General features: G+C 21.7%; 6 protein-coding genes across 6 annotated transcripts; 2 read left to right on the forward strand and 4 right to left on the reverse strand.

The window, feature by feature from the left end:
* Window positions 1-229: 229 nt before the first annotated feature.
* pks38 (beta-ketoacyl synthase family protein) lies at window positions 230-10,163 on the reverse strand (the record flags this gene model as incomplete). Its single annotated transcript, XM_630398.1, has 7 exons — window positions 230-750; window positions 847-8,436; window positions 8,535-8,729; window positions 8,808-9,266; window positions 9,345-9,469; window positions 9,555-9,747; window positions 9,845-10,163. The coding sequence occupies 7 exons, from the start codon at window positions 10,161-10,163 to the stop codon at window positions 230-232; spliced, it is 9,402 nt and encodes a 3,133-aa protein (XP_635490.1).
* A 965-nt stretch (window positions 10,164-11,128) lies between these two features.
* DDB_G0290951 (hypothetical protein) lies at window positions 11,129-11,919 on the forward strand (the record flags this gene model as incomplete). Its single annotated transcript, XM_630399.1, has 3 exons — window positions 11,129-11,149; window positions 11,675-11,762; window positions 11,837-11,919. The coding sequence occupies 3 exons, from the start codon at window positions 11,129-11,131 to the stop codon at window positions 11,917-11,919; spliced, it is 192 nt and encodes a 63-aa protein (XP_635491.1).
* A 510-nt stretch (window positions 11,920-12,429) lies between these two features.
* Window positions 12,430-12,567, reverse strand: DDB_G0290939 (hypothetical protein; the record flags this gene model as incomplete). The annotated part of the gene is made up of 1 exon (XM_630400.1): window positions 12,430-12,567. One exon carries the CDS (start codon window positions 12,565-12,567, stop codon window positions 12,430-12,432), a length of 138 nt encoding a protein of 45 aa, XP_635492.1.
* Window positions 12,568-12,718: 151 nt separating this feature from the next.
* Window positions 12,719-13,147, reverse strand: DDB_G0290941 (hypothetical protein; the record flags this gene model as incomplete). The annotated part of the gene is made up of 1 exon (XM_630401.1): window positions 12,719-13,147. One exon carries the CDS (start codon window positions 13,145-13,147, stop codon window positions 12,719-12,721), a length of 429 nt encoding a protein of 142 aa, XP_635493.1.
* A 442-nt stretch (window positions 13,148-13,589) lies between these two features.
* Window positions 13,590-23,465, reverse strand: pks39 (beta-ketoacyl synthase family protein; the record flags this gene model as incomplete). Its single annotated transcript, XM_630402.1, has 7 exons — window positions 13,590-14,110; window positions 14,195-21,709; window positions 21,818-22,012; window positions 22,091-22,549; window positions 22,631-22,755; window positions 22,841-23,033; window positions 23,147-23,465. The coding sequence occupies 7 exons, from the start codon at window positions 23,463-23,465 to the stop codon at window positions 13,590-13,592; spliced, it is 9,327 nt and encodes a 3,108-aa protein (XP_635494.1).
* Window positions 23,466-23,789: 324 nt separating this feature from the next.
* On the forward strand, window positions 23,790-25,074 carry DDB_G0290953 (hypothetical protein; the record flags this gene model as incomplete). Its single annotated transcript, XM_630403.1, has 2 exons — window positions 23,790-23,832; window positions 24,686-25,074. 2 exons carry the CDS (start codon window positions 23,790-23,792, stop codon window positions 25,072-25,074), a joined length of 432 nt encoding a protein of 143 aa, XP_635495.1.
* Window positions 25,075-25,967: the final 893 nt, after the last annotated feature.

Consider the following 25,967-nt stretch of genomic DNA (forward strand, 5'->3'; position numbering starts at 1 on the left):
TAAAAAAAAAAACTAATAATTAATAAAATAAATAATTGGAAAAAAAAAAAAAAAAAAAAAAAAAAAAAAAAAAAAAAAATTAAAATTAAGTTCTAGTAACATTTAAATCAAATTTTTTAATAATCTAAAAATGTTTATAAAAGATAGAATGATTAAAAATTTATTTGGTATTTTAAAATTTTTTTTTTTTTTTTTTTTTTTTTCATTGTAAATGTTATTAGAATTTTATTTAATGATTGTTAATAATATCATTTAAAATCATTGATTCATTAATTTCCCAATCTTGATGATTATATGAACCAATTGAAGTTAATAATTCTTTTGTGCTATTTGACATTTTTAACAAACTATTAATTGTAAAAGTTGTTAATAATAAATTTTGATTTTTGTGAATGTGGAATGTTGAATATCTTTTTGATGATTTTCCATTTGATTTTGAAACTAATTCAATCCATTCATCGAAATCTATTTCTTTACATTTAAAATTGTTTTCCAATACCCTATAAAATGATTTCATTTCCATTGAATTACCATTAAAATTATAAATTGAGATTGGTTTTGATTTATTTTGATTCCAACTGTTTTCATTGAATATTAAATCAATTGTTGTTTTAGCTATGGTTGTGACTGGAGTTGAGAAAATCGATTTATGAATATTTGGATAATAACCAATCTCTTTTGAAGCTTTGATTAAAAGTGATATAAAATCATTTGAATGACCTATACCTGTTATTGGATTTGAGAATATATCTATAATTAAAATAGCAATGAAAAATGGTTATTAGAATATTATATACTAAATTTAATCGATTGAAATGTTAACAATAATAATAATATGCTACATACCAGGTGGTCTAATAATGATTGATGGTATACCTCTTGATTCAGCTGCATTTGTTATAAGTTTCTCTGAAATAACTTTAGATTGAATATATCCAATTGGTGTAGAATTAAAACTTGGAACTGAATTTGTTTCTTCAAAATCCTCTTCATCTTTAAAAGGATGATTAATGAATACTGCAAGTGATGAAAAATGAACTATTAATTTTTGTGAGCTATTATTTGAAACTGATAATTTTATAATTTGATTAACACTGTTAACATTTACAGTTTTACTTTCTTCATAGTTTGATTTTAAATTTATATCTGCTGCTGAATTAATAATAATATCACATTCATTTGAAAGTTTTAAATAATCTTGTTCAGTTAAACCAAATTTGTCTTTTGAGATATCACCAATAATTGGAATGATTTTAATTAATTGATCTTCATTTATTTGATTATTATTATTGTTACTATTATCACTGTTTGAATTACTACTATTTAATTTATCATTTGATATGTTACCTGTATGATTGATTATTTTTGTTTTTCTTTTTGGAGATTCTTTATTCATATCTATTAATTGATGTTTCTTTAAATTATTAATAATTACATCGATTGGATTTGTTAGTTTTGAATTATTTCTTATTAAACAATAAATTTTTGATATATTATTCACTTTAATTAATTCAATTAATAAATATGCACCTAAGAATCCTGTTGAACCTGTTAAGAATATTGATTGACAATTATTATTATTATTATTATTATTATTATTATTATTATTATTATTATTATTATTATTATTATTATTATTATTATTATTATTATTTAAAATATTTTTAATTGAATATGGTCTTGAAATGATCGATTCATTTAATTTAGTTTCATTTTTAATAAACTCATCAAGTGATTGTTGTTCTTTTTTAATGTTATCATGATGATTGCTATTATTATTATTATTATTATTATTATTTTTATTTTTATTATGGGCAGATTTAATAATTTCAATTGATTGATTGATTTTATTATTTTGTAATTGTTGAATTGTGATAATATTATGACCTAATTGATTATCGACAAAATTCTTTAATTGTACAATTACTAAACTATCCATACCATATTGTGAGAGTTGTAAATCTTCATTGATTTTGGATTCATCAATTGATAATATTTCACTGATTTTATTTAAAATTGTTGAACGAATAATTTCATTATTATTATCATCACCAGAGAAAGATTTGATTTGATTTGATTTTTTAACAATATTAATTTCAAAATCAAATTTTGAATGATGTTGATTTGTTAAAGTTGATGGTAAAACTTCAAAATTGAAATCTGATAAACAATAGTTTGGATATTGATGTTGATTTTGAATGAATAGATCTAATGAACTAATAACGAGTTGAGGTGAGAATAGATTTGAAAGAGTACTCTTTAACATTGTTTCAATTGCATTATTACGTGATACGAAACCAGTTGATGATATGGCACCTAAATTAATGGCTAAAGATGGTAATCCAATTGAATGTCTATACTTTGATAATGAATCGATAACATTACATGCACTAACATAACAACATTGTTTATCTGATCCAAATATTGAAACTACTGATGATGCCATTATGAATTGTTTGATATTCCATGAACGATTAATCGATTGATTGTGAAGATTAATTGCTCCAATTGTTTTAGCACCATGTGTAATATTTAAACGATTCATATCTACTTTTTGAACATCACAAATATCATTCATAAATGCAAAATGAATGATTGAATCAATATTTGTAATATTTTCATTTAACTCTAATTGATTCAATACTTGATTGACTTTAGTTGAATCTTCAATATCGATTTGATTGAAATGGAATTTAATAATATTATCTTTTTTAAATTTAGTTTGATTGATTAATAATTCTAATTCCCATTTTAATTTTGATTTTGAAAGTATTATAATATTTTCAATTGAATGGTTTGAATATTTAACCAAATATTTTAATATTTCTAAAACAATACCAGTTTGACCAGTGAGTAAAATATTTTTACCAATATTTAATTTTGAAATATCATATGAATGTTTCATGATTTGATTGTTATTATTTTGATAAATATTATAAATTCTATTGAATTCATCTTGATTATGATTAACAATGATTTTACCAATATGTTTTCTTTGATTTATATATTCAATTGCATCTTTAAATTGATTATTTGAATATTCAATGATTGGTACGCTTGGCTCTAATTTATTTGAATTTATCATTTTAATAATTTTCTTTATATAGCTTTTGATTAATTTACCAGGGAAATCTATGACCTCTACGTTAAAGTAACCCACATTAAATTTGTAATGATTATTTGTCATATAATCATTTGGTGTGAGATGAGTAATACTTAAATCAACGATACGCCCTGATAAATTTAAACATTGGAAATTTGAATCCATAAACTCTGATGATAATGTATTTAATATTAAATCTACACCTTGTTGTTGATGCTGTTCAACTTCACCTAATTCTATTAATTTGTTCTTTATATCTTTGACATAATTTTTATTACGAGATGAATAAATAGCTGTAATTAATGATCCATATTTCTTTATTAAGTATTCTTCTTTATCTTTTGAACCTACAGTTAAAAATATATAACCTTGATGTTGTTTACTTTTTAATAAATCCAAAGATGATATACCAATACCACCTGCTGCTGAATGAATTAAAATTGATTCATTTGATTTTAAATTACCAATATTATAGATACTATGTAATGATGTAATATATACAGATGGAATTGAGGCTGAAACTGAATAACTATAGTTTAATGGTTTATAATAAATATAATTATAATCTACAATAATATGTGAACTATTTGTTTTTGAGCCGACACCACAAACTTGATCACCAACTTTAAAGTCCTTTACATTACAACCTAATCTTGTAATTATACCACTAAAGTCATTACCAATTTTTGGATTATCAATACCAATACCATTTTCAATTTCATACTCTTTACCATATTTGATATCTATATCCGTACCAATCATACCGATATACATTAAATAATCTTTATAATTTATACTAGTTGCTTTAATTTCTATCTCTACTTCATTTGAATTTAATTCATCTTTTTTACTATATAATTGATATTCTAAATTTGAATTTAATTGAATAAATAAATTATCTTTATTGGTTTCAAATGATTTAGATTGAAGTTTTGATTTAATATTATTTGATCTTCTACAATATCTTTCATAGTATACTTTATTATTAATAATTGTAAATTCTTTTTGAATATTATTATTTGAATCAATTAAATAATTGATTAATGATAATAATTGTTGATTATTTTCAATTGAAATATTATCATAATTTAATATATATAAATCTAATTGTGGGAATTCAACGAAATAACGAGCAGCACCAACAATTGATGATGATAAATAATTATCAGTTGTTGAATTTAATGATAATAGTAAATGTTTGAAACTATTTGATAATTCTAATTTTAATATTAATTGATTAATTTGAATGTATTCAAATGTAATTTCTTTAAAATTTGAAGTATTCATTATTGATTCAATTGATTTTAAAAATATTATTAATGTTTTATTACCACAATTATCTTTATTCTGATTATTTGTAATCCATGATTGAAATTCATTATAATTATTAATATTAATGATTTTATGTTTTAATTCTTGATTTAATCTTATTAAATTTTGAATACTACTGCTGCTGTAACTATTTCTATTATTATAATAATTATTACTATTATTATTATTATCATTATTATTATTACTACTAAATAAAATAATATTATTGAAAGAATTTAATTGATCCAATGATATTGATTGTTCTGAAATGATTTCATTAATTGTTGGTTTTCTAGTTTGGATTAAAAATAGTAATTTATCATTACCATATAAAACTGTATCTCTATAAGTACATTGATTTAAAAGGCTAATCCATTTCTCTTGTTCCATACAACATCTATCAGGTCTTAATTCGATATCACTATCAGAGGATGGCCACCATTGTGAAAAACAACCAAAAATTGAATCAATAAAAAATGATTTGTATGGTGGTTCTACAAATAAAAGTTGACCATTTGGTGCTAATATATTATGAATTTCATTTAATGTTGGTTTGAGTTTCTTAACGACATGCATAACATTTGACATTACAACGAAATCATAATAGGATGCTTTAAGATCTTGATCTAATAATGGTTTCTCTAAATCTAATACACGATAGATAATATTTAAACTATTGTGATTTGTAAATGATGAGAACTTTTCTTTAATTTCAGCGAAAAATGATGCAGATATATCACTCCATGTAAATTCAATATCAATGATTGATGTTGAATTGTTTTCATTTAATAATTTACAAATCTTTTCTAAAATTAATAAACTAAGACTACCAGTACCACCACCTGCTTCTAATATACGAAATACAATTGGTTCATTTAAAATTGGTTTTAGAGTTTCAACTATAATTTCACCTAATAAATTATTCAATGGTTGAACTATTTTTGAATTCTTATAATGGTAGTCTAGATAACCACTTTCAAATAATGATTGTGGTGTATCTGTAATGGAATCATCATCTTTTAATGGAAATAATTGTTTTGCCATTATTTTAGTTGTTCTAATATAAAAATTTTCATAATTATAACAATTATTATCATTATCATTATCATTATTATTATTATTATTATTATTATTATTATTATTATTATTATTATTATTATTATTATTATTATTATTATTATTATTATTATTATTATTATTATTATTATTAAATAAAATGGTTTTATTGAAAGAATTACTGTACATAATGTTTTGGTAATTTTTTAAATTTTCAAAAATGAATTTAAAAAGATTTTCATTTCTTGAACTATTATAATATAATTGTTTGAATTGATCATATTCTAATGTTTCTAATGATTCTAAATTGATACTTGGACATCTATTATTAATGTGTTTATAAAATAATGACAATAATAACCCAATTGAAATAAATTGATTTTCTTCATTTTTAAAACTAAATTCATCTACTCTATATAAATGTTTGAATTGTTCAGGATTTTTAATTACTGAATCTTTTGATTGAAGATATGGTGTATAAATTTTATTTGAAGGTGGTTCACAAATTATTGTGCTATCAGGATTGGAGGCAACTATAGTGCAAACTACATTTCCAATATCAATTAATAATGTACCATTTGGAAGTATGATTTTAATTGATCCTGAATATGTTTTAGAATTGATTCTTGCTTTATTTTCAGAGTAAACATATAATTCGTTAATTGTATCATTATTGCTATTGGTGCTATTATTATTAAATGATGGAGTATTTGAAGAGTAAAATTTGAAACCTTCAATTCTATCAAGTACGACTGGTTGTGTAACTACACCTAATACTCCATGTAAACAAGTATCTAAAATTGCTGTATTAAATAATGTATTCATATTGCTATTGTTTATTAAATGATTATATTCTTTTTGATTATAAATTTCATTTAATGATACTATTGCTAATGAACAATTATTACCGATATAACATTGTTTTACGCCTTGAAATAAACCTTTGTATGTTAAATTTGTTTTAATTCTAACAGTTTCATATAGATCCTGTTTTGATATGCATGTAAAATTACATTTATCTTTTAATGCTCGAATATTAATTGGTTCATTATTTTCAATATTATGTTTGGATAAACTGAAATTACCAAGAGATGTTAATATCCATTGATTTGTTTTTTGATCTTTGTAATGACTTTTAATATTGAATTCATTCTTTGATAGTGGTGCAATTGTAGTTTGTAAACATTGTCTATTACCTTCTGTCAATATTAATGGTGATTTAAATTCTAATGAGCTAATTGTAATATCTTGATTTGGATAAATTGATAATAAATTGTGAACATATCCCATTCCTGGATAATAAAATTTATCACTAACTTGATGACCTTTTAACCATTGGAATGGTGATTTCTTGATATCGATGAATGTTTGATATGATGGATATGGTGAATCTGTATTATTACCAAGACTATGAATGGATGGACCTTCATTTTTAATCTTTTCTTGGAACCAAGAAATTTTAAAGTATTCTTTGTCATCCCATTGGTAAAGTGGTAAATTATTAAATTGGTTTGTATAGTTATTATTGTTATCGATTAATTGTGATTTGAAATTAATGTTTAAATTATTATTGACATATAATAAAGAGATTGTCTTTAAGAATTCATTATAATCATTCTTCTTTTTATTTAATGGTGAATATATTGTAATGTTTTTACCACTATTAAAGTAACTTGATTGGGTTGATTTCATTTGATTCAAGTAAAATTGTAATGTTGGATGTGGTGAAACTTCAATGAATGTAATTTCATTACCCATATCATTTGATTCGAAATATTTGTAAAGATTTGTAATTGTTTGTGTGAAACGAACTGGTTGACGAATATTATCAAATACATAATCTGCATCGAATGGTGAGGTTTCATCATTGAATAAATTGGTTGTGACTGTTGAAAATATTGCTATTGATGATTGCTTCGATGAAATATTTAAAGAGCATACTTCATCTTTAATCATTTGTTGGCTTGATGTATGAAATGATGATAATGATCCTAACATTGCACAAAAGATATCATTTGTTTTGAAATCTTTGGTTATTTCATTTAACAAGTCTTCTTTACCTGCGATAACGATTGATGTTGGTGAATTGTAACATGCAATTTCTAATGATTCATATTTGGTTGTAGATTGATAGCTATTAATGAATTCATCTGAACTAATATTAACTGATAACATTTTACCTGTACCTGAGGTTCTATTTTGAGCTACTGATCTATGGTAAGTCAAGTAACATAATGTTTGAAAATCAATCATACCTGAACAATATGCTGATGAGATTTCACCAAGAGAATGACCAATGATAATATCTGCTGAAACACCCCGATGTTTATATAATTCATAGAGTGATACTTGAATGATAACAGTTGCAGGTTGTGCTAAAATTGATTGATGAATTGATATTAAATCTTTATCATCAATTGATCTTAATTTATCTAAAACAGAGTAACCATAATATTTGAATAACTCTTTATCGAATCTATTGACAGATTCTCTAAATATTGGCTCATTGTCATATAATGATAATGCCATTTTATTATATTGTGAACCTTGACCACATAATACCATTACTATGATTGGAGATTTCTTTTTTTCAACTGTAATATTTGAAATTAAATTATCACTATTTTCTAATTTAATTTGATTATTTTCATCTTGAAATTCATTCCAATCACTTGCGATTATAACTGATTTTTGAATTAATGATGTTGATTTGAATTTAATTTGATTATATACAAATTCTTCGAAACTTGTTGTTGTTGATGATGAAGATGACCTCGAATTTAAATGTTTAATTATTGATAATTTATAATTATCTAATGATGTTGATGAATTACTTGAGAGTGGTATTAAATATTTCTTTTTTTCATTAAATTTATTATCAATTTCCATTTTTTGATAATCATTACTTTTACTATAACCAAATTGATAACCACTAAATTCAGATAGTATTAAACAAACATTTGAACCTAAATCAATTGAACATTATTAAAATATTAATTTTTTATTTTATAATAATAAAATTTAAATGGATAAAAAGTATTTAATGATATATATATATATTTACCAGTTATACCGAAATTATTAATTAACATGACAGTTGGTTTATTTTCATTAAATTTAATTGGTTCAGTTACAACTTTTAATCCCCATTCTTTAAAATTTATTAATGGATTTGGTTCTTTGAAATTAATATTTTGAAGAAATAGTTTGTTTTTAAACATTAAACAACATTTAATTAATGATGCAACTCCTGAACATGCTGTTATTATTTATTTTATTTATAATATTAGTAATTAATGATTGTTTATATTTAATTAAATTTAATTAATTAACTTACCTTCAGTATGTCCAATATTTGATTTAAATGACCCAACTAAAACTTGTTTATTATTATTTGTTGTTGATGCTTTATTATTGAAAGCTCTTGATATACCTTCTAATTCTATTGGATCACCAGTTGGGGTACCAGTACCATGAGTTTCACAATAATCAATATCTGATTCATTGATTTGACCATTGGTTGATTTGATTGCTAATTTGATATTTTCAAACTGAGATAGTTTTGATGGTGAATAAAAGTTTAATTTATCAAAGTTACCATCGATATTTGAACTTGATCCTTTGATTACACAATAGATATTGTTTGAATCTTTGATTGCGTCTTTTAACTTCTTTAATACAACGATACCAACACCTTCTGAACGAACAAAACCATCAGCATCCGATGAAAATGTATGACATTTTCCTGTTGGACTTAACATATCTAATTGTGTGAATGATTTTGAAATGTATGGATCTATAAAATAAAATTTTTTATTTGATATTTAATATATAATTTTTTTACTTTTTTTTTTTTTTTTAATTAATCACATACTTAATATAAAATTAACACCACCAACAATTGAAACATTTGATTTATTTGATTTAATTGAATTATATCCACAATTAATTGCATTTGATGAACTTGAACAAGCTGTATCAATTGTTAAATTTTCACCTCTATTTTTTTTAAAAAAAAAAGGGAAATGACAATTAACATATAATTATAGTTTTGTGATAAAAGTAAAGATAAATCAAAACTTACCTAAAATCAAATGAAAAACCAATTCTATTTGCAATGGAATGAGTTGTTGAACCAAAAATATTATTTTGAGTTTCGAATGGTGATTTTTGAAGATCATTATAATCAATAGTACTACTACCGATAAATGTACTTGTATTAGTCCCACGTAAACTAATTGGATCAATACCACTATCTTCTAATGCTTCCCATACACCTGTTTGTTGATTTTATTTTAAAAACATTATTAATAAATAAATAAATAAATAAATAAATAAATAAATAAATAAATAAATAAATAAATAAATAAATACATTTTAATAATAATCTTTGTTGAGGATCGATTGAACTGACATTATCATAACTTGGATTAATGGCAAAGAAGATTGGATCGAATTGTTTCCATTCATCAAGTGGAAGTAAACCAGCAAACTTTGAAACGACTTCACCATTTAAGTAATAATTATCAGACCATCTTTCAGATGTTGTAACGATTCCATCCAATCCATTCAATAATTCATTAAATAATTGATTTGGTTTCGAAATAGATTCTTTTAAATTACCACTTGGAAATCTTAAACCAATACCGATCACTGCAACATCATCATCATTTTTATCAATATTTTCTGTCATTTTTTTTATTTATTTTTAAAATTAATATGAAACTTTTTATTGATAATTTTTAAGTTTTTGTTTAAAATTAAAATTAAAACAAACAGCGGGTGGAAAAAATAATTAAATAAAAAATTAATATATAAAAAAAAAAATAATTAAATAAAAAATTAATATATAAAAAAAAAAAAAAAAACTGAATTGGGGGTTCTATTTTTGTTAAACTTTTAATCTAACAAAACTCAAAAATATTGGTTAGAAAAAGCAAAACAAATTTAATTATTATTATCTTTGTCTTTGGTTATTATTTTTTATTTTATTTTACTATGTTAATGGAAAAAGGGTTATTTTGTGTTTGTCAATTTGCAAAAAAAAAAAAATGTTTTGGTGTGTGTTTTTTTTACCCCCTTAAATATGACCAAAATTAATAAAATTTAATTTATTTTTATTGTACACCCAAATTCCACAAATACAATTTAATATTTACCTATACATCATGTTAATAAAACTTGGTGTGAGACCTTTTCTGGAAAAAAATTCAAATTTTTACGGAAAATGGAAAATGGAATATTTTCTAGAAAAATTTAAAAATAATGGAAAATAATGGAAAATTAAATTATATAAAAAAGGGTATAGTTTAAATAAAAAAAAAAATAAAGTTTTAATTTTATTTAATTTGAAAAATTATTTTTTCGAAATAACTTAATTTATTCCGGGATAACTCGATCTTTTTTAAAATATGCTGAGTTAATTATAATTAATTCAATTATCCACTGATAGATCCAATACTAAAAAATAGAAAATATTAGAATTTTTAAATTTTATTAATTCGGGGTTATTTTTTTTTTTAAAAAATAATTGTACCATGCCAAAATTACCATATTAATTTCAGCAGCCATATTAATTTTGGCATGGGACTTATGTCTGCCAAAATTACCGTATTAATTTCAGCCTAAAATAGTTGGTCTGTGCATGCCAAAATTAATATGGCTGCTGAAATTAATATGGTAATTCTAGCAGACATAAGTCCCATGCCAAAAATAATTATAATAATTATTAGAAAATAGGATATTTTATAAAAAAATAAGATTTTTTATTAAAAATGTAACCTTTATTATTTTTTAAATACAATATATTAAAAAAAAAGATAAATAATAATAAAAAAAAAATAATACAATATATTAAAAATTGTACCATTATATAATTTTTAACATATTTTATTAAAATATAATAAATACTAAAAAATGAGATAATATATAAGAAGGTTATAAATTTTATTAATTATGGTTTAAGTAATCCCTAAAAAATAAGATAAAAAATAATAAATTTTATAAAAAAAAAAAAAAATATATAAAATTTCTTTTTATTTTTTCATTTTTTTTTCATCTTTTTTTTTTTCCAAAGTAAGTAAATTTTCATTATTGTTTGAATAAAATCAGTAAACTAATTATTAAATTAGAATAAATAAAATTGATGAAACAACTTAAAAAAAAAAAAAAAATAATAAAAAAAAAAAAATAAAAAAAATTTAGAAAAATAATTTGGCTTTTTTGGCACAACAATGTCCAATAAATTTAGTTAGTAAAAATTCAGACAGATTAATATTGCCATTATGTAAAGGTATGATATCAAATAATAATTAAATCAAAATAGCTTTAATACTAATTATTTCTTTTTTTTAAAAAATTAAATAGATGTCTATTTAATTTTTTCAAGACCAGAGAAATCCAATGTAGCCTCATCTGAATGCATTGCGAATACCCATTGTATCCTGTAATACCAATTAATTCCAATGTGGCTTCATCTGTTGCAAATCGATTTTCATTTATTAAATCTTATAATAATCTATTAAAATTTCTTTTTTTTTAACATATTTTAAAATTATTAATTAATTTAATAAATTTTATTATTAGTATTATTTTTTGATAATATTAAAATAATAATACTAATAATAAAATTTATTAAAAATTAATAATATTTTTTGATTAATTTTTATAATAAATAAGGAATAGATTATATAAAAAAAATAAAAATTCTTATATTTTAATATTTTTTATTTAAATATTTATTGTACACCCATTATTTTTTATCATTTTATTATAGTTTTTAATAATATTATTAAATTATAGTTTTATGTTTTAAAAATGAGAAATTACAATAGTAAAATTTCCCACAATATGGTAAATCAATAAATTTTTTATAATTTAATGACAAATTAATATTCAATTTTATTTAAATAATATTAAATTTTATCTTTTGGTAGGCTTGAAAAAACCCATTTGTTTTTTTATGTGGGCGAATAAGTACTATCCATTTTAGTGATAAATGATGATAGATTATCATTTTTTATTTGAAGTTCATCAATCTTTTTAACTAGCTCATCTTGGGTTTTATTTGATTCAGATAATGTTGATAATTTTATCATGATGATTCTCTAATTCCATTTGAATGATATCATCACAAGCACAATATTCACATTTAACTAATTTGTAATCACATTTATTTTCATGTTCTTCTAATGAATTTAATCTTAAAACTATATCGCATCAATCATGTGAACATTTTACAAATTTAAATTAACAATTTTGTATATGTGTATCTAATCGATCTACATTTATTATTTCTCTACAACCAGTCTCTTCATCTTTTATTAATATTCTTTTTTCATTTTCTTCATTTTCATATTTTTGATTGGCATCAATAAAATAATCAAAGTATGAGTAAATACAACAACATTCTTTTTTAGCAAAATTTTGTTCAATTACTAAACATCTTGATAAATCTTTATATGAATTCACTTCTGATCTACAAATCATACATTCTTGTTTTGTTTCTAATGATTTCTCCCAACATTCTCTACATGCATAATGACCAGATCTACATTGATAAACTGATTTTTTATAAAAATATTCAAAACAAATTGGACATGAATATTTATTTTTCTTTTGTAATGATTCTTGATTTAATAAAACATTATTGATTGTAAATTTTGAATTTATTGACATTTTTTGTTATAAAATTATATATATATATTAAAATATATATATTAAAAAAAAAATATAAAATAATAAAAAAAAATAAAAAATAAATAAAATTGAAAAAAATAATAATAATAAAAAAAAAAGTGAGTGTGTTAATTTTGTTATTATTTTTTTTATTTAAAAAAAAAAAAAAAAAAAGTTATTTTTAGTCGTATCTTTTATTTCACAATAAAAAATAATTAAAAAAAAAAACTAATAATTAATAAAATAAGTAATTTGAAAAAAAAAAAAAAAAAAAAAAAAAAAAAAAAAATTTAAATTTAATTTCTAGTAACATTTAAATCAAATTTTTTAATAATCTAAAAATGTATTTAAAAGATAGAATGATTATTAAAAATTTATTTGGTATTTTAAAAATTTTTTTTTTTTTTTTTTTTTTCCATTGTAAATGTTATTAAAATTTTATTTAATGATTGTTAATAATATCATTTAAAATCATTGATTCATTAATTTCCCAATCTTGATGATTATATGAACCAATTGAAATTAATAATTCTTTTGTGCTATTTGACATTTTAAATAAACTATTAATTGTAAAAGTTGTTAATAATAAATTTTGATTTTTGTGAATGTGGAATGTTGAATATCTTTTTGATGATTTTCCATTTGATTTTGAAACTAATTCAATCCATTCATCGAAATCAATTTCTTTACATTTAAAATTGTTTTCCAATACCCTATAAAATGATTTAAATTCCATTGAATTACCATTAAAATTATAAATTGAAATTGGTTTTGATTTATTTTGATTCCAACTGTTTTCATTGAATATTAAATCAATTGTTGTTTTAGCTATGGTTGTGACTGGAGTTGAGAAAATCGATTTATGAATATTTGGATAATAACCAATATCTTTTGAAGCTTTGATTAAAAGTGATAAAAAATCATTTGAATGACCTATACCTGTTATTGGATTTGAGAATATATCTATAATTAAAATAGCATTGAAAAATGGTTATTAGAATATTGTATAGTATAAAGTTAATAATAGTAAATTTAAATATTACATACCAGGTGGTCTAATAATGATTGATGGTATACCTCTTGATTCTGCTGCATTTGTTAATAATTTCTCTGAAATAACTTTAGATTGAATATACCCAATTGGTGTAGAATTAAAATTTGGAACTATATTTGTTTCTTCAAAATCCTCTTCATCTTTAAAAGGATGATTAATGAATACTGCAAGTGATGAAAAATGAACTATTAATTTTTGTGAGCTATTATTTGAAACTGATAATTTTATAACTTGATTAACATTGTTAACATTTATAGTTTTACTTTCTTCATAGTTTGATTTTAAATTTAAATCTGCTGCTGAATTTATAATAATATCACATTCATTTGAAAGTTTTAAATAATCTTGTTCAGTTAAACCAAATTTGTCTTTTGAGATATCACCAATCATTGGGATGATTTTAATTAATTGATCTTCATTTATTTGATTATTATTATTGTTACTATTATCACTACTATTTAATTTATCATTTGATATGTTACCTGTATGATTGATTATTTTTGTTTTTCTTTTTGGTGATTCTTTATTCATATCTATTAATTGATGTTTCTTTAAATTATTTATAATTACATCGATTGGATTTGTTAGTTTTGAATTATTTCTTATTAAACAATAAATTTTTGATATATTGTTCATTTTAATTAATTCCATTAATAAATAAGCACCTAAGAATCCTGTTGAACCTGTTAAGAATATTGATTTACTATTATTATTATTATTTAAAATTTTTTTAATTGAATATGGTCTTGAAATGATTGATTCATTTAATTTAGTTTCATTTTTAATAAATTCATCAAGTGATTGTTGTTCTTTTTTAACTAAATTGTTATTGTTATTTTTTTTATTATTATAAATATTATTATTTTTGTTAAGAGCAGATTTAATAATTTCAATTGATTGATTGATTTTATTGTTTTGTAATTGTTGAATTGTGATAATATTATGACCTAATTGATTATCGATAAAATTCTTTAATTGTACAATCACTAAACTATCCGTACCATATTGTGTGAGTTGGAGGTCTTCATTGATTTTGGATTTATCAATTGATAATAATTCACTGATTTTATTTAAAATTGTTGAATGAATAATTTCATTATTACCATCACCGCCAAAGAAAGATTTGATTTGATTTGATTTTTTAACAATATTAATTTCAAAATCAAATTTTGAAAAGTATTGATTTGTTGATGGTATAATTTTAAATTTGAAATCTGACATACAATAATTTGGATATTGATGTTGATTTTGAATGAATAGATCTAATGAACTAATAACGAGTTGAGGTGATAAAAAATTTAAAATTGAACTCTTTAACATTGTTTCAATTGTATTATTACGTGTTATGAATCCAGTTGATGATATGGTACCTAAATTAATGGCTAAAGATGGTAGTCCAATTGAGTGTCTATACTTTGATAATGAATCGATAACATTACAGGCACTGACATAACAACATTGTTGTTCTGACCCAACTATTGAAGCCACTGATGATGCCATTATAAACTGTTTGATGTTCCATGAACGATTAATTGATTGATTGTGAAGATTAATTGCTCCAATTGTTTTAGCACCATGTGCATTATTTAAACGATTCATATCAACTTGTTGAACATCACCAATATCATTCATAAATGCAAAATGGATAATTGAATCAATGTTTGTAATATTTTCATTTAATTCTAATTGATTCAATGCTTGATTGACTTTATTTGAATCTTCAATATCGATCTGATTGAAATGGAATTTAATAATATTATCTTTTTTAAATTTGGTTTGATTGATTAATAATTCTAATTCCCATTTTAATTTTGATTTTGAAAGTATTATAATATTTTCAATTGAATGGTTTGAATATTTAACCAAATATTTTAATATTTCTAAAACAATACCAGTTTGACCAGTGAGTATAATATTTTTACCAATATTTAATTTTGAAATATCATATGAATGTTTCATTATGATTTGATTGTTATTATTTTGATAATTATTATAAACTCTATTAAACTCATCTTGACTATGATTAACAATGATTTTACCAATATGTTTTCTTTGATTTATATATTCAATTGCATCTTTAAATTGATTATTTGAATATTCAATGATTGGTACACTTAACTCTAATTCATTTGAATTAATCATTTCGATAATTTTCTTTAAATAGCTTTTAATTAATTTACCAGGGAAATCTTCGACATTTACGTTATTGTAACCCATATTAAATTTGTAATGACTGTTTGTCATATAATCATTTGGTGTGAGATGAGTAATACTTAAATCAACGATACGTCCTGATAAATTTAAACATTGGAAATTTGGACTCATAAACTCTGATGACAATGTATTCAATATTAAATCTACACCTTGTTGATGCTGTTCAACTTCACCTAATTCTATTAATTTATTCTTAATTTCATAAACATAATTTTTATTACGAGATGAATAGATAGCAGTAATTAATGATCCATATTTATTTATTAAGTATTCTTCTTTATCTTTTGAACCTACAGTTAAAAATATATAACCTTGATGTTGTTTACTCTTTAATAAATCTAAAGATGATAGACCAACACCACCTGCTGCCGAATGAATTAAAATTGATTCATTTGATTTTAAATTACCAATACCATAGATACTATGTAATGATGTAATATAAATAGATGGAATTGAAGCTGAAACTGAATGACTATAATATAATGGTTTATAATAAATAGAATCGGAATCTACAATAATATGTGAACTATTTGTTTTTGAGCCGAAACCACAAACTTGATCACCAACTTTAAATTCCTTTACATTACAACCTAATCTTGTAATTATACCACTAAAGTCATTACCAATTTTTGGATTATCAAAACCAATACCATTTTCAATTTCTTTACCATATTTAATTTCTAAATTTGTACCTATCATACCGATATGTAATAAATAATCTTTATAATTTATACCAGTTGCTTTAATTTCTATCTCTACTTCATTTGAATTTAATTCATCTTTTTTACTATATAATTGATATTCTAAATTTGAATTTAATTGAATATATAAATTATCTTTATTGGTTTCAAATGATTTAGATTGGAATTTACTTTTAATATTATTTAATCTTTTACAAAATCTTTCATAGTATACTATATTATTATTAATTGTAAATTCTTTTTGAATATTATTATTTGAATTGATTAAATAATTGATTAATGATAATAATTGTTGATTATTTTCAATTGAAACATTATCATAATTTAAAGTTAATAAATCTAGTTGTGGGAATTCAATGAAATAACGAGCAGCACCAACAATTGATGATGTTAAATAATTATCGGTGGTTGAATTCAACGATAATAATAAATGTTTGAAATTATTTGATAATTCTAATTTTAATATTAATTGGTTAATTTGAATGTATTCAAATGTGGTTTCTTTAAAATTTGAAGTATTGACTGTTGAATCAATTGATTTAAGAAATATTATTAATGTTTTATTATCTATATTTTGATTATTTGTAATCCAAGATTGAAATTCATTATAATTATTAATATTAATAATTTTGTGTTTTAATTCTTGATTTAATGTTATTAAATTTTGTATAATGCTAAAGCTATCATTTTTATTATTTTTATTATTACTACTAAATAAAATAATATTATTGAAAGATTTTAATTGATCCAATGATATTGATTGTTCTGAAATGATTTCATTAATTGTTGGTTTCCTAGTTTGAACCAAAAATAGTAAATTATCATTACCAGACATTATTGTATCTCTATAATTACATTGATTTAAAAGGTTAATCCATTTCTCTTGTTTCATACAACATCTATCAGGTCTTAATTCGATATCACTATCAGAGGATGGCCACCATTGTGAAAAACAACCAAAAATTGAATCAATAAAAAATGATTTGTATGGTGGTTCTACAAATAAAAGTTGACCATTTGGTGCTAATATATTATGAATTTCATTTAATGTTGGTTTGAGTTTCTTAACGACATGCATAACATTTGACATTACAACGAAATCATAATAGGATGCTTTAAGATCTTGATCTAATAATGGTTTATCTAAATCTAGTACACGATAGATAATATTTAAACTATTGTGATTTGTAAATGATGAGAACTTTTCTTTAATTTCAGCGAAAAATGATGCAGATATATCACTCCATGTAAATTCAATATCAATGATTGATGTTGTTGAATTGTTTTCATTTAATAATTTACAAATCTTTTCTAAAATTAATAAACTAAGACTACCAGTACCACCACCTGCTTCTAATATACGAAATACAATTGGTTCATTTAAAATTGGTTTTAGAGTTTCAACTATAATTTCACTTAATAAACTATTCAATGGTTGAACTACTATTGAATTCTTATAAAAAACATCTAAATAACCACTTTCAAATAATGATTGTGGTGTATCTGTAATGGAATCATCATCTTTTAATGGAAATAATTGTTTTGCCATTATTTTAGTTGTTTTAATATATAACTTTTCATTATTATTATTATTATTATTATTATTATTATTATTATTATTATTATTATTATTATTATTATTATTATTATTATTATTATTATTATTATTATTATTATTATTATTATTATTATTATTATTATTATTATTATTATTATTATTATTATTATTATTATTATTATTATTATTATTATTATTATTATTGATATTTGGAATATTTTGGTATTTTTTTAAAATTTCAAAAATGAATTTGAAAAGATTTTCATTTACTAAACTATTGTAATATAATTGTTTAAATTGATCATATTCTAATGTTTCTAATGATTCTAAATTGATACTTGGACATCTATTATTAATGTGTTTATAAAATAATGACAATAATAACCTATTTGAAATGAATAGATTTTCTTCATTTTTGAAACTAAATTCATTGACTCTATGTAAATGTTTGAATTGTTCGGGTTTATTAATGATTGAATCTTTTGATTGAAGGTGTGGTGTATAGATATAATTTGGTTTACAAATTAGAGAACTATCAGGATTGGAGGCAGCTATAGTGCAAACTACATTCCCAATATCAACTAATAATGTACCATTTGGAAGTATGATTTTAATTGATCCTGAATATGTTTGAAAATTGGTTCTTGCTCTAATTTCAGAGTAAACATAAAATTCGTTAATTGTATTATTACTATTATTATTATTATTATTATTATTATTGATATTATTATTATTATTGTTGTTGTTTCTATAATTTAATGATGACGGAATATTTGAAGAATAAAAATTGAAACCTTCAATTCTATCAAGTACGACTGGTTGTGTAACTGCACACAATACTCCATGTAAACAAGTATCTAAAATTGCTGTGTTAAATAATGTATTCATATTGCTATTGTTTATTAAATGATTATATTCTTTTTGAATATAAATTTCATTTAATGATACTATTGCTAATGAACAATTATTACCGATATGACATTGTTTTACGCCTTGAAATAAACCTTTGTATGTTAAATTTGTTTTAATTCTAATAGTTTCATATAAATCTTGTTTTGATATGCTTGTAAAATTACATTTATCTTTTAATGTTTGAATATTAATTGGTTGATTATTTTCAATAATATTATGTTTGAATAAACTGAAATTACCAAGAGATGTTAATATCCATTGATTTGTTTTTTGATCTTTGTAATGACTTTTAATATTGAATTCATTCTTTGATAGTGGTGTAACTGATGTTTGTAAACATTGTCTATTGCCTTCTGCTAATACTAATGGTGATTTAAATTCTAATGAGCTAATTGTAATATCTTGATTTGGATAAATTGATAATAAATTGTGAACATGTCCCATTCCTGGATAATAGAATTTATCACTAACTTGATGACCTTTTAACCATTGAAATGGTGATTTCTTGATATCGATAAATGTTTGATATGATGGATATGGTGAATCTGTATTATTACCAAGACTATGAATGGATGGACCTTCACTTTTAATCTTTTCATGAAAAGAAGTAATTTTAAAGTATTCTTTGTCATCCCATTGGTAAAGTGGTAAATTATTAAATAGGTTTGTATAGTTATTATTGTTATTGTTATTGTTGTTATTGATTAATTGTGATTTGAAATTAATGTTTAAATTATTATTGACATATAATAAAGAGATTGTCTTTAAGAATTCATTATAATCATTCTTCTTTTTATTTAATGGTGAATAGATTGTAATATTTTTACCACTATTAAAGTAACTTGATTGAGTTGAGTTCATTTGGTTTAAGTAAAATTGTAATGTTGGATGTGGTGAAACTTCAATGAATGTAATTTCATTACCCATATCATTTGATTCGGCATATTTGTAAAGATTTGTAATTGTTTGTGTGAAACGAACTGGTTGGCGAATATTATCAAATACATAATCTGCATCGAATGGTGAGCTTTGATGATTGAATAAATTGGTTGTAACTGTTGAAAATATTGCTATTGATGGTTGCTTCGATGAAATATTTAATGAACATACTTCATCTTTAATCATTTGTTGACTTGATGTATGAAATGATGATAATGATCCTAACATTGCACAAAAGATATCATTTGATTTGAAATCTTTGATAATTTCATTCAACAAGTCTTCTTTACCTGCGATAACGATTGATGTTGGTGAATTGTAACATGCAATTTCTAATGATTCATATTTAGTTGTCGATTGATAGCTATTAATGAATTCATCTGAACTAATATTAACTGATAACATTTTGCCTGTACCTGTGGTTCTATTTTGAGCTACTGATCTATGGTAAGTCAAGTAACATAATGTTTGAAAATCAATCATACCTGAACAATATGCTGATGAGATTTCACCAAGAGAATGACCAATGATAATATCTGCTGAAACACCCCAATGTTTATATAATTCATAGAGTGATACTTGAATGATAACAGTTGCAGGTTGTGCTAAAATTGGTTGATGAATTGATATTAAATCTTTATCTTCAATTGATCTTAATTTATCTAAAACTGAGTAACCATAATATTTGAATAACTCTTTATCGAATCTATTTACATATTCTCTAAATATTGGCTCATTGTCATATAATGATAATGCCATTTTATTATATTGTGAACCTTGACCACATAATACCATTACTATGATTGGAGATTTCTTTTTTTCAACTGTAATATTTGAAATTAAATTATCACTATTTTCTAATTTAATTTGATTATTTTCATCTTGAAATTCATTCCAATCACTTGCGATTATAACTGATTTTTGAATTAATGATGTTGATTTGAATTTAATTTGATTATATACAAATTCTTCGAAACTTGTTGTTGTTGATGATGAAGATGACCTCGAATTTAAATGTTTAATTATTGATAATTTATAATTATTTAATGATGTTGATGAATTACTTGAGAGTGGTATTAAATATTTCTTTTTTTCATTAAATTTATTATCAATTTCCATTTTTTGATAATCATTACTTTTACTATTACCACTAAATTCAGATAATATTAAACAAACATTTGAACCTAAATCAATTGAACATTATTAAAATATTAATTATTTATTTTATAATAATAAAATTTAAATGGATAAAAAGTATTTAATGATATATATATATATATATATATATTTACCAGTTATACCGAAATTATTAATTAACATGACAGTTGGTTTATTTTCATTAAATTTAATTGGTTCAGTTACAACTTTTAATCCCCATTCTTTAAAATTTATTAATGGATTTGGTTCTTTGAAATTAATATTTTGAAGAAATAGTTTGTTTTTAAACATTAAACAACATTTAATTAATGATGCAACTCCTGAACATGCTGTTATTATTTATTTTATTTATAATATTAGTAATTAATGATTGTTTATATTTAATTAAATTTAATTAATTAACTTACCTTCAGTATGTCCAATATTTGATTTAAATGACCCAACTAAAACTTGTTTATTATTATTTGTTGTTGATGCTTTATTATTGAAAGCTCTTGATATACCTTCTAATTCTATTGGATCACCAGTTGGAGTACCAGTACCATGAGTTTCACAATAATCAATATCTGATTCATTGATTTGACCATTGGTTGATTTGATTGCTAATTTGATATTTTCACACTGAGATAGTTTTGATGGTGAATAAAAGTTTAATTTATCAAAGTTACCATCGATATTTGAACTTGATCCTTTGATTACACAATAGATATTGTTTGAATCTTTGATTGCGTCTTTTAACTTCTTTAATACAACGATACCAACACCTTCTGAACGAACAAAACCATCAGCATCCGATGAAAATGTATGACATTTACCTGTTGGACTTAACATATCTAATTGTGTGAATGATTTTGAAATGTATGGATCTATAAAATAAAATTTTTTATTTGATAATTAATATATATAGTTTTTTTACTTTTTTTTTTTTTTTTTAATTAATCACATACTTAATATAAAATTAACACCACCAACAATTGAAACATTTGATTTATTTGATTTAATTGAATTATATCCACAATTAATTGCATTTGATGAACTTGAACAAGCTGTATCAATTGTTAAATTTTCACCTCTATTTTTTTAAAAAAAAAAAAGGAAATGACAATTAAAATATAATTATAGTTTTGTGATAAAAGAAAAGATAAATCAAAACTTACCTAAAATCAAATGAAAAACCAATTCTATTTGCAATGGAATGAGTTGTTGAACCAAAAATATTATTTTGAGTTTCGAATGGTGATTTTTGAAGATCATTATAATCAATAGTACTACTACCGATAAATGTACTTGTATTAGTCCCACGTAAACTAATTGGATCAATACCACTATCTTCTAATGCTTCCCATACACCTGTTTGTTGATTTTATTTTAAAAACATTATTAATAAATAAATAAATAAATAAATAAATAAATAAATAAATAAATAAATAAATAAATAAATAAATAAATAAATAAATAAATACATTTTAATAATAATCTTTGTTGAGGATCGATTGAACTGACATTATCATAACTTGGATTAATGGCAAAGAAGATTGGATCGAATTGTTTCCATTCATCAAGTGGAAGTAAACCAGCAAACTTTGAAACGACTTCACCATTTAAGTAATAATTATCAGACCATCTTTCAGATGTTGTAACGATTCCATCCAATCCATTCAATAATTCATTAAATAATTGATTTGGTTTCGAAATAGATTCTTTTAAATTACCACTTGGAAATCTTAAACCAATACCGATCACTGCAACATCATCATCATTTTTATCAATATTTTCTGTCATTTTTTTTATTTATTTTTAAAATTAATATGAAACTTTTTATTGATAATTTTTAAGTTTTTGTTTAAAATTAAAATTAAAACAAACAGCAGGTGGATAAAAAAAAATAATTAAAAAATTAATAATATAACTAATTAATAAAAAAAAAAAAAAAAACTGAATTGGGGGTTCTATTTTTGTTAAACTTTTAATCTAACAAAACTCAAAAATATTGGTTAGAAAAAGCAAAACAAATTTAATTATTATTATCTTTGTCTTTGGTTATTATTTTTTTTTTATTTTACTATGTTGTGGAAAAAGGGTTATTTGTCCCATGCCAAAATTAATATGGCTGCTGAAATTAATATGGTAATTTTGGCATGGGACTTATGTCTGCTAGAATTACCACATTAATTTCAGCAGCCATATTAATTTTGGCATGCACAGACCAACTATTTTAGGCTGAAATTAATATGGCTGCCGAAATTAATATGGTAATTTTGGGCATAGAAAAATAAAAAAAAAACTCAAAGTCATTTAATTAATAATCATCTCAAATATAAAAGAATTAAAAATAATAAAAAAAAACTCATGGGATTAATTACAGTAACAATACTGATGACAAGAATAATTATAAAATAAAAAAAAAAAAAAAATCTTTTTTTATCTTTTTATTTTTATTTCTTATTTATTTTCATGTGTTCAAAAAAAGTGGTGGTTTAAAACAATTTATTTAATTTTAAACTGTATGATTGTTTAAACAATTTCGAAATAAGTTTCTTTAAAGAAATTCTGTATTTCTTTTTTATTTTATTTTATTTCATTTCATTCTAATTTTTTTTTTTTTTTTTTTTTTATTTTTTTATTTTTTTTTTTTTTTTTGTATATTTAAGTTATTTATTATTATTATTATTATTATTATTATTATTATTATTATTATTATTATTATTATTATTATTATTATTATTATTATTATTATTATTATTATTATTATTATTATTATTATATTATTGTTATTATTATTATTATTATTATTATTATTAATATTACTATTATTTAATTGACCGAAGGGATATCTTTTACTTTTTTTTTATATATAATTGTTCGAAACTTTAAAAAATAAAATAAAAAAAAAAAAATTAAAAAAAAAAATATAAAAAAAAAATTAAAAAAATTAAAAAGTATTTTTTTTTTTTATTTTTTTATTTTTCCACCCGAAGATGTCGCTTTTTTGGAATTTAAAGATGTTGAATTCAATCAAAGTGATGAATTTGGTGTATTATTTAACGAAGTTACTATTGATAAAAATGATTTGAAGTACAAAGTAAATGTTGAATTTAGAGAGGCGGAGACAAGTAAAAATAAATTGCAAAGGGATATCGAAATAACCAAAAGAAAATCAACAGATGACCTAGTTGAAAAAGCAATCGAGCACTCTACCACCGAAGTTAGATCAACACATGAAGCTGCAACAACTTCCAATAATGGTGGAATCACAACTCAATCAAACAAAAACAAAACGGGTAAAAAAAGAGCTAATCAATTACAATCTGATGCTGATTTTACCAAAAGATTTTCAAACGAAACTTCATCTGTTAGTAACAAAAGAGAAAGTAGAAGAGTCAATAATTAAAATAAAAAATTAAAAAAAAAAAATTATTTTAATTTTTTTTTTTTTTTTTTTTTTTTATTTTTAATTTTTTTTTTTATTTTTAATTTTTTTTTTTGTGAGCCGTGGACATAAATGAATAATAAAAAAATATATCAACTAAAAAAAAAAGAAATGAAAATAAATTATAAAATTAATAATAAAAATAAAAAGATAAAAATAAATAAAAGATATAAATAAAATAATATGAAAATTTTTTTTTTTTTTTTTTTTANTATTATAATTATTATAATAAAAATAATAATAATAATAATTTTAGTACTAAAATTTTGTTTATATTTGAGATGATTATTAATTAAATGACTTTGACTTTTTTTTTTTTTCTATGCCAAAATTACCATATTAATTTTGGCAGCTATGTACATGCTGAAATTAATATGGCTGCTGAAATTAATACGGTAATTTTGGCAGACATAAGTCCCATGCCAAAATTAATATAGCTGCTGAAATTAATATGGTAATTTTGGCATGGGACAGTTATTTTGTGTTTGTCAATTTACAAAAAAAAAAAAAATGTTTTGGTGTGTGTTTTTTTACCCCCTTAAATATTGACCAAAATTAATAAAATTTAATTTATTTTTATTGTACACCCAAATTCCACAAATACAATTTAATATTTACCTATACATTAATAAAACTTTTATAAGCTGGCCATTTTTCAAGCGAAAACGATGATGGAGGGGTAGAAAATGATAATTTACTTAAATATTCTATTCAAAATAAAGAGGATAGAGAAGAAGAAGAGTTGAGTGTGTATTATTTTTCATTTTACATAAATATGTTAAAGTATTGGCCATTAGAAAAAAAAAAAGTTAAAAAATGAAAAAAGTTAAAAAAAAAAAAAGTGAAAATATATT

The sequence above is a fragment of the Dictyostelium discoideum genome (genome assembly GCF_000004695.1).
Source record: "Dictyostelium discoideum AX4 chromosome 5 chromosome, whole genome shotgun sequence".
NCBI lineage: Eukaryota > Evosea > Eumycetozoa > Dictyosteliales > Dictyosteliaceae > Dictyostelium > Dictyostelium discoideum.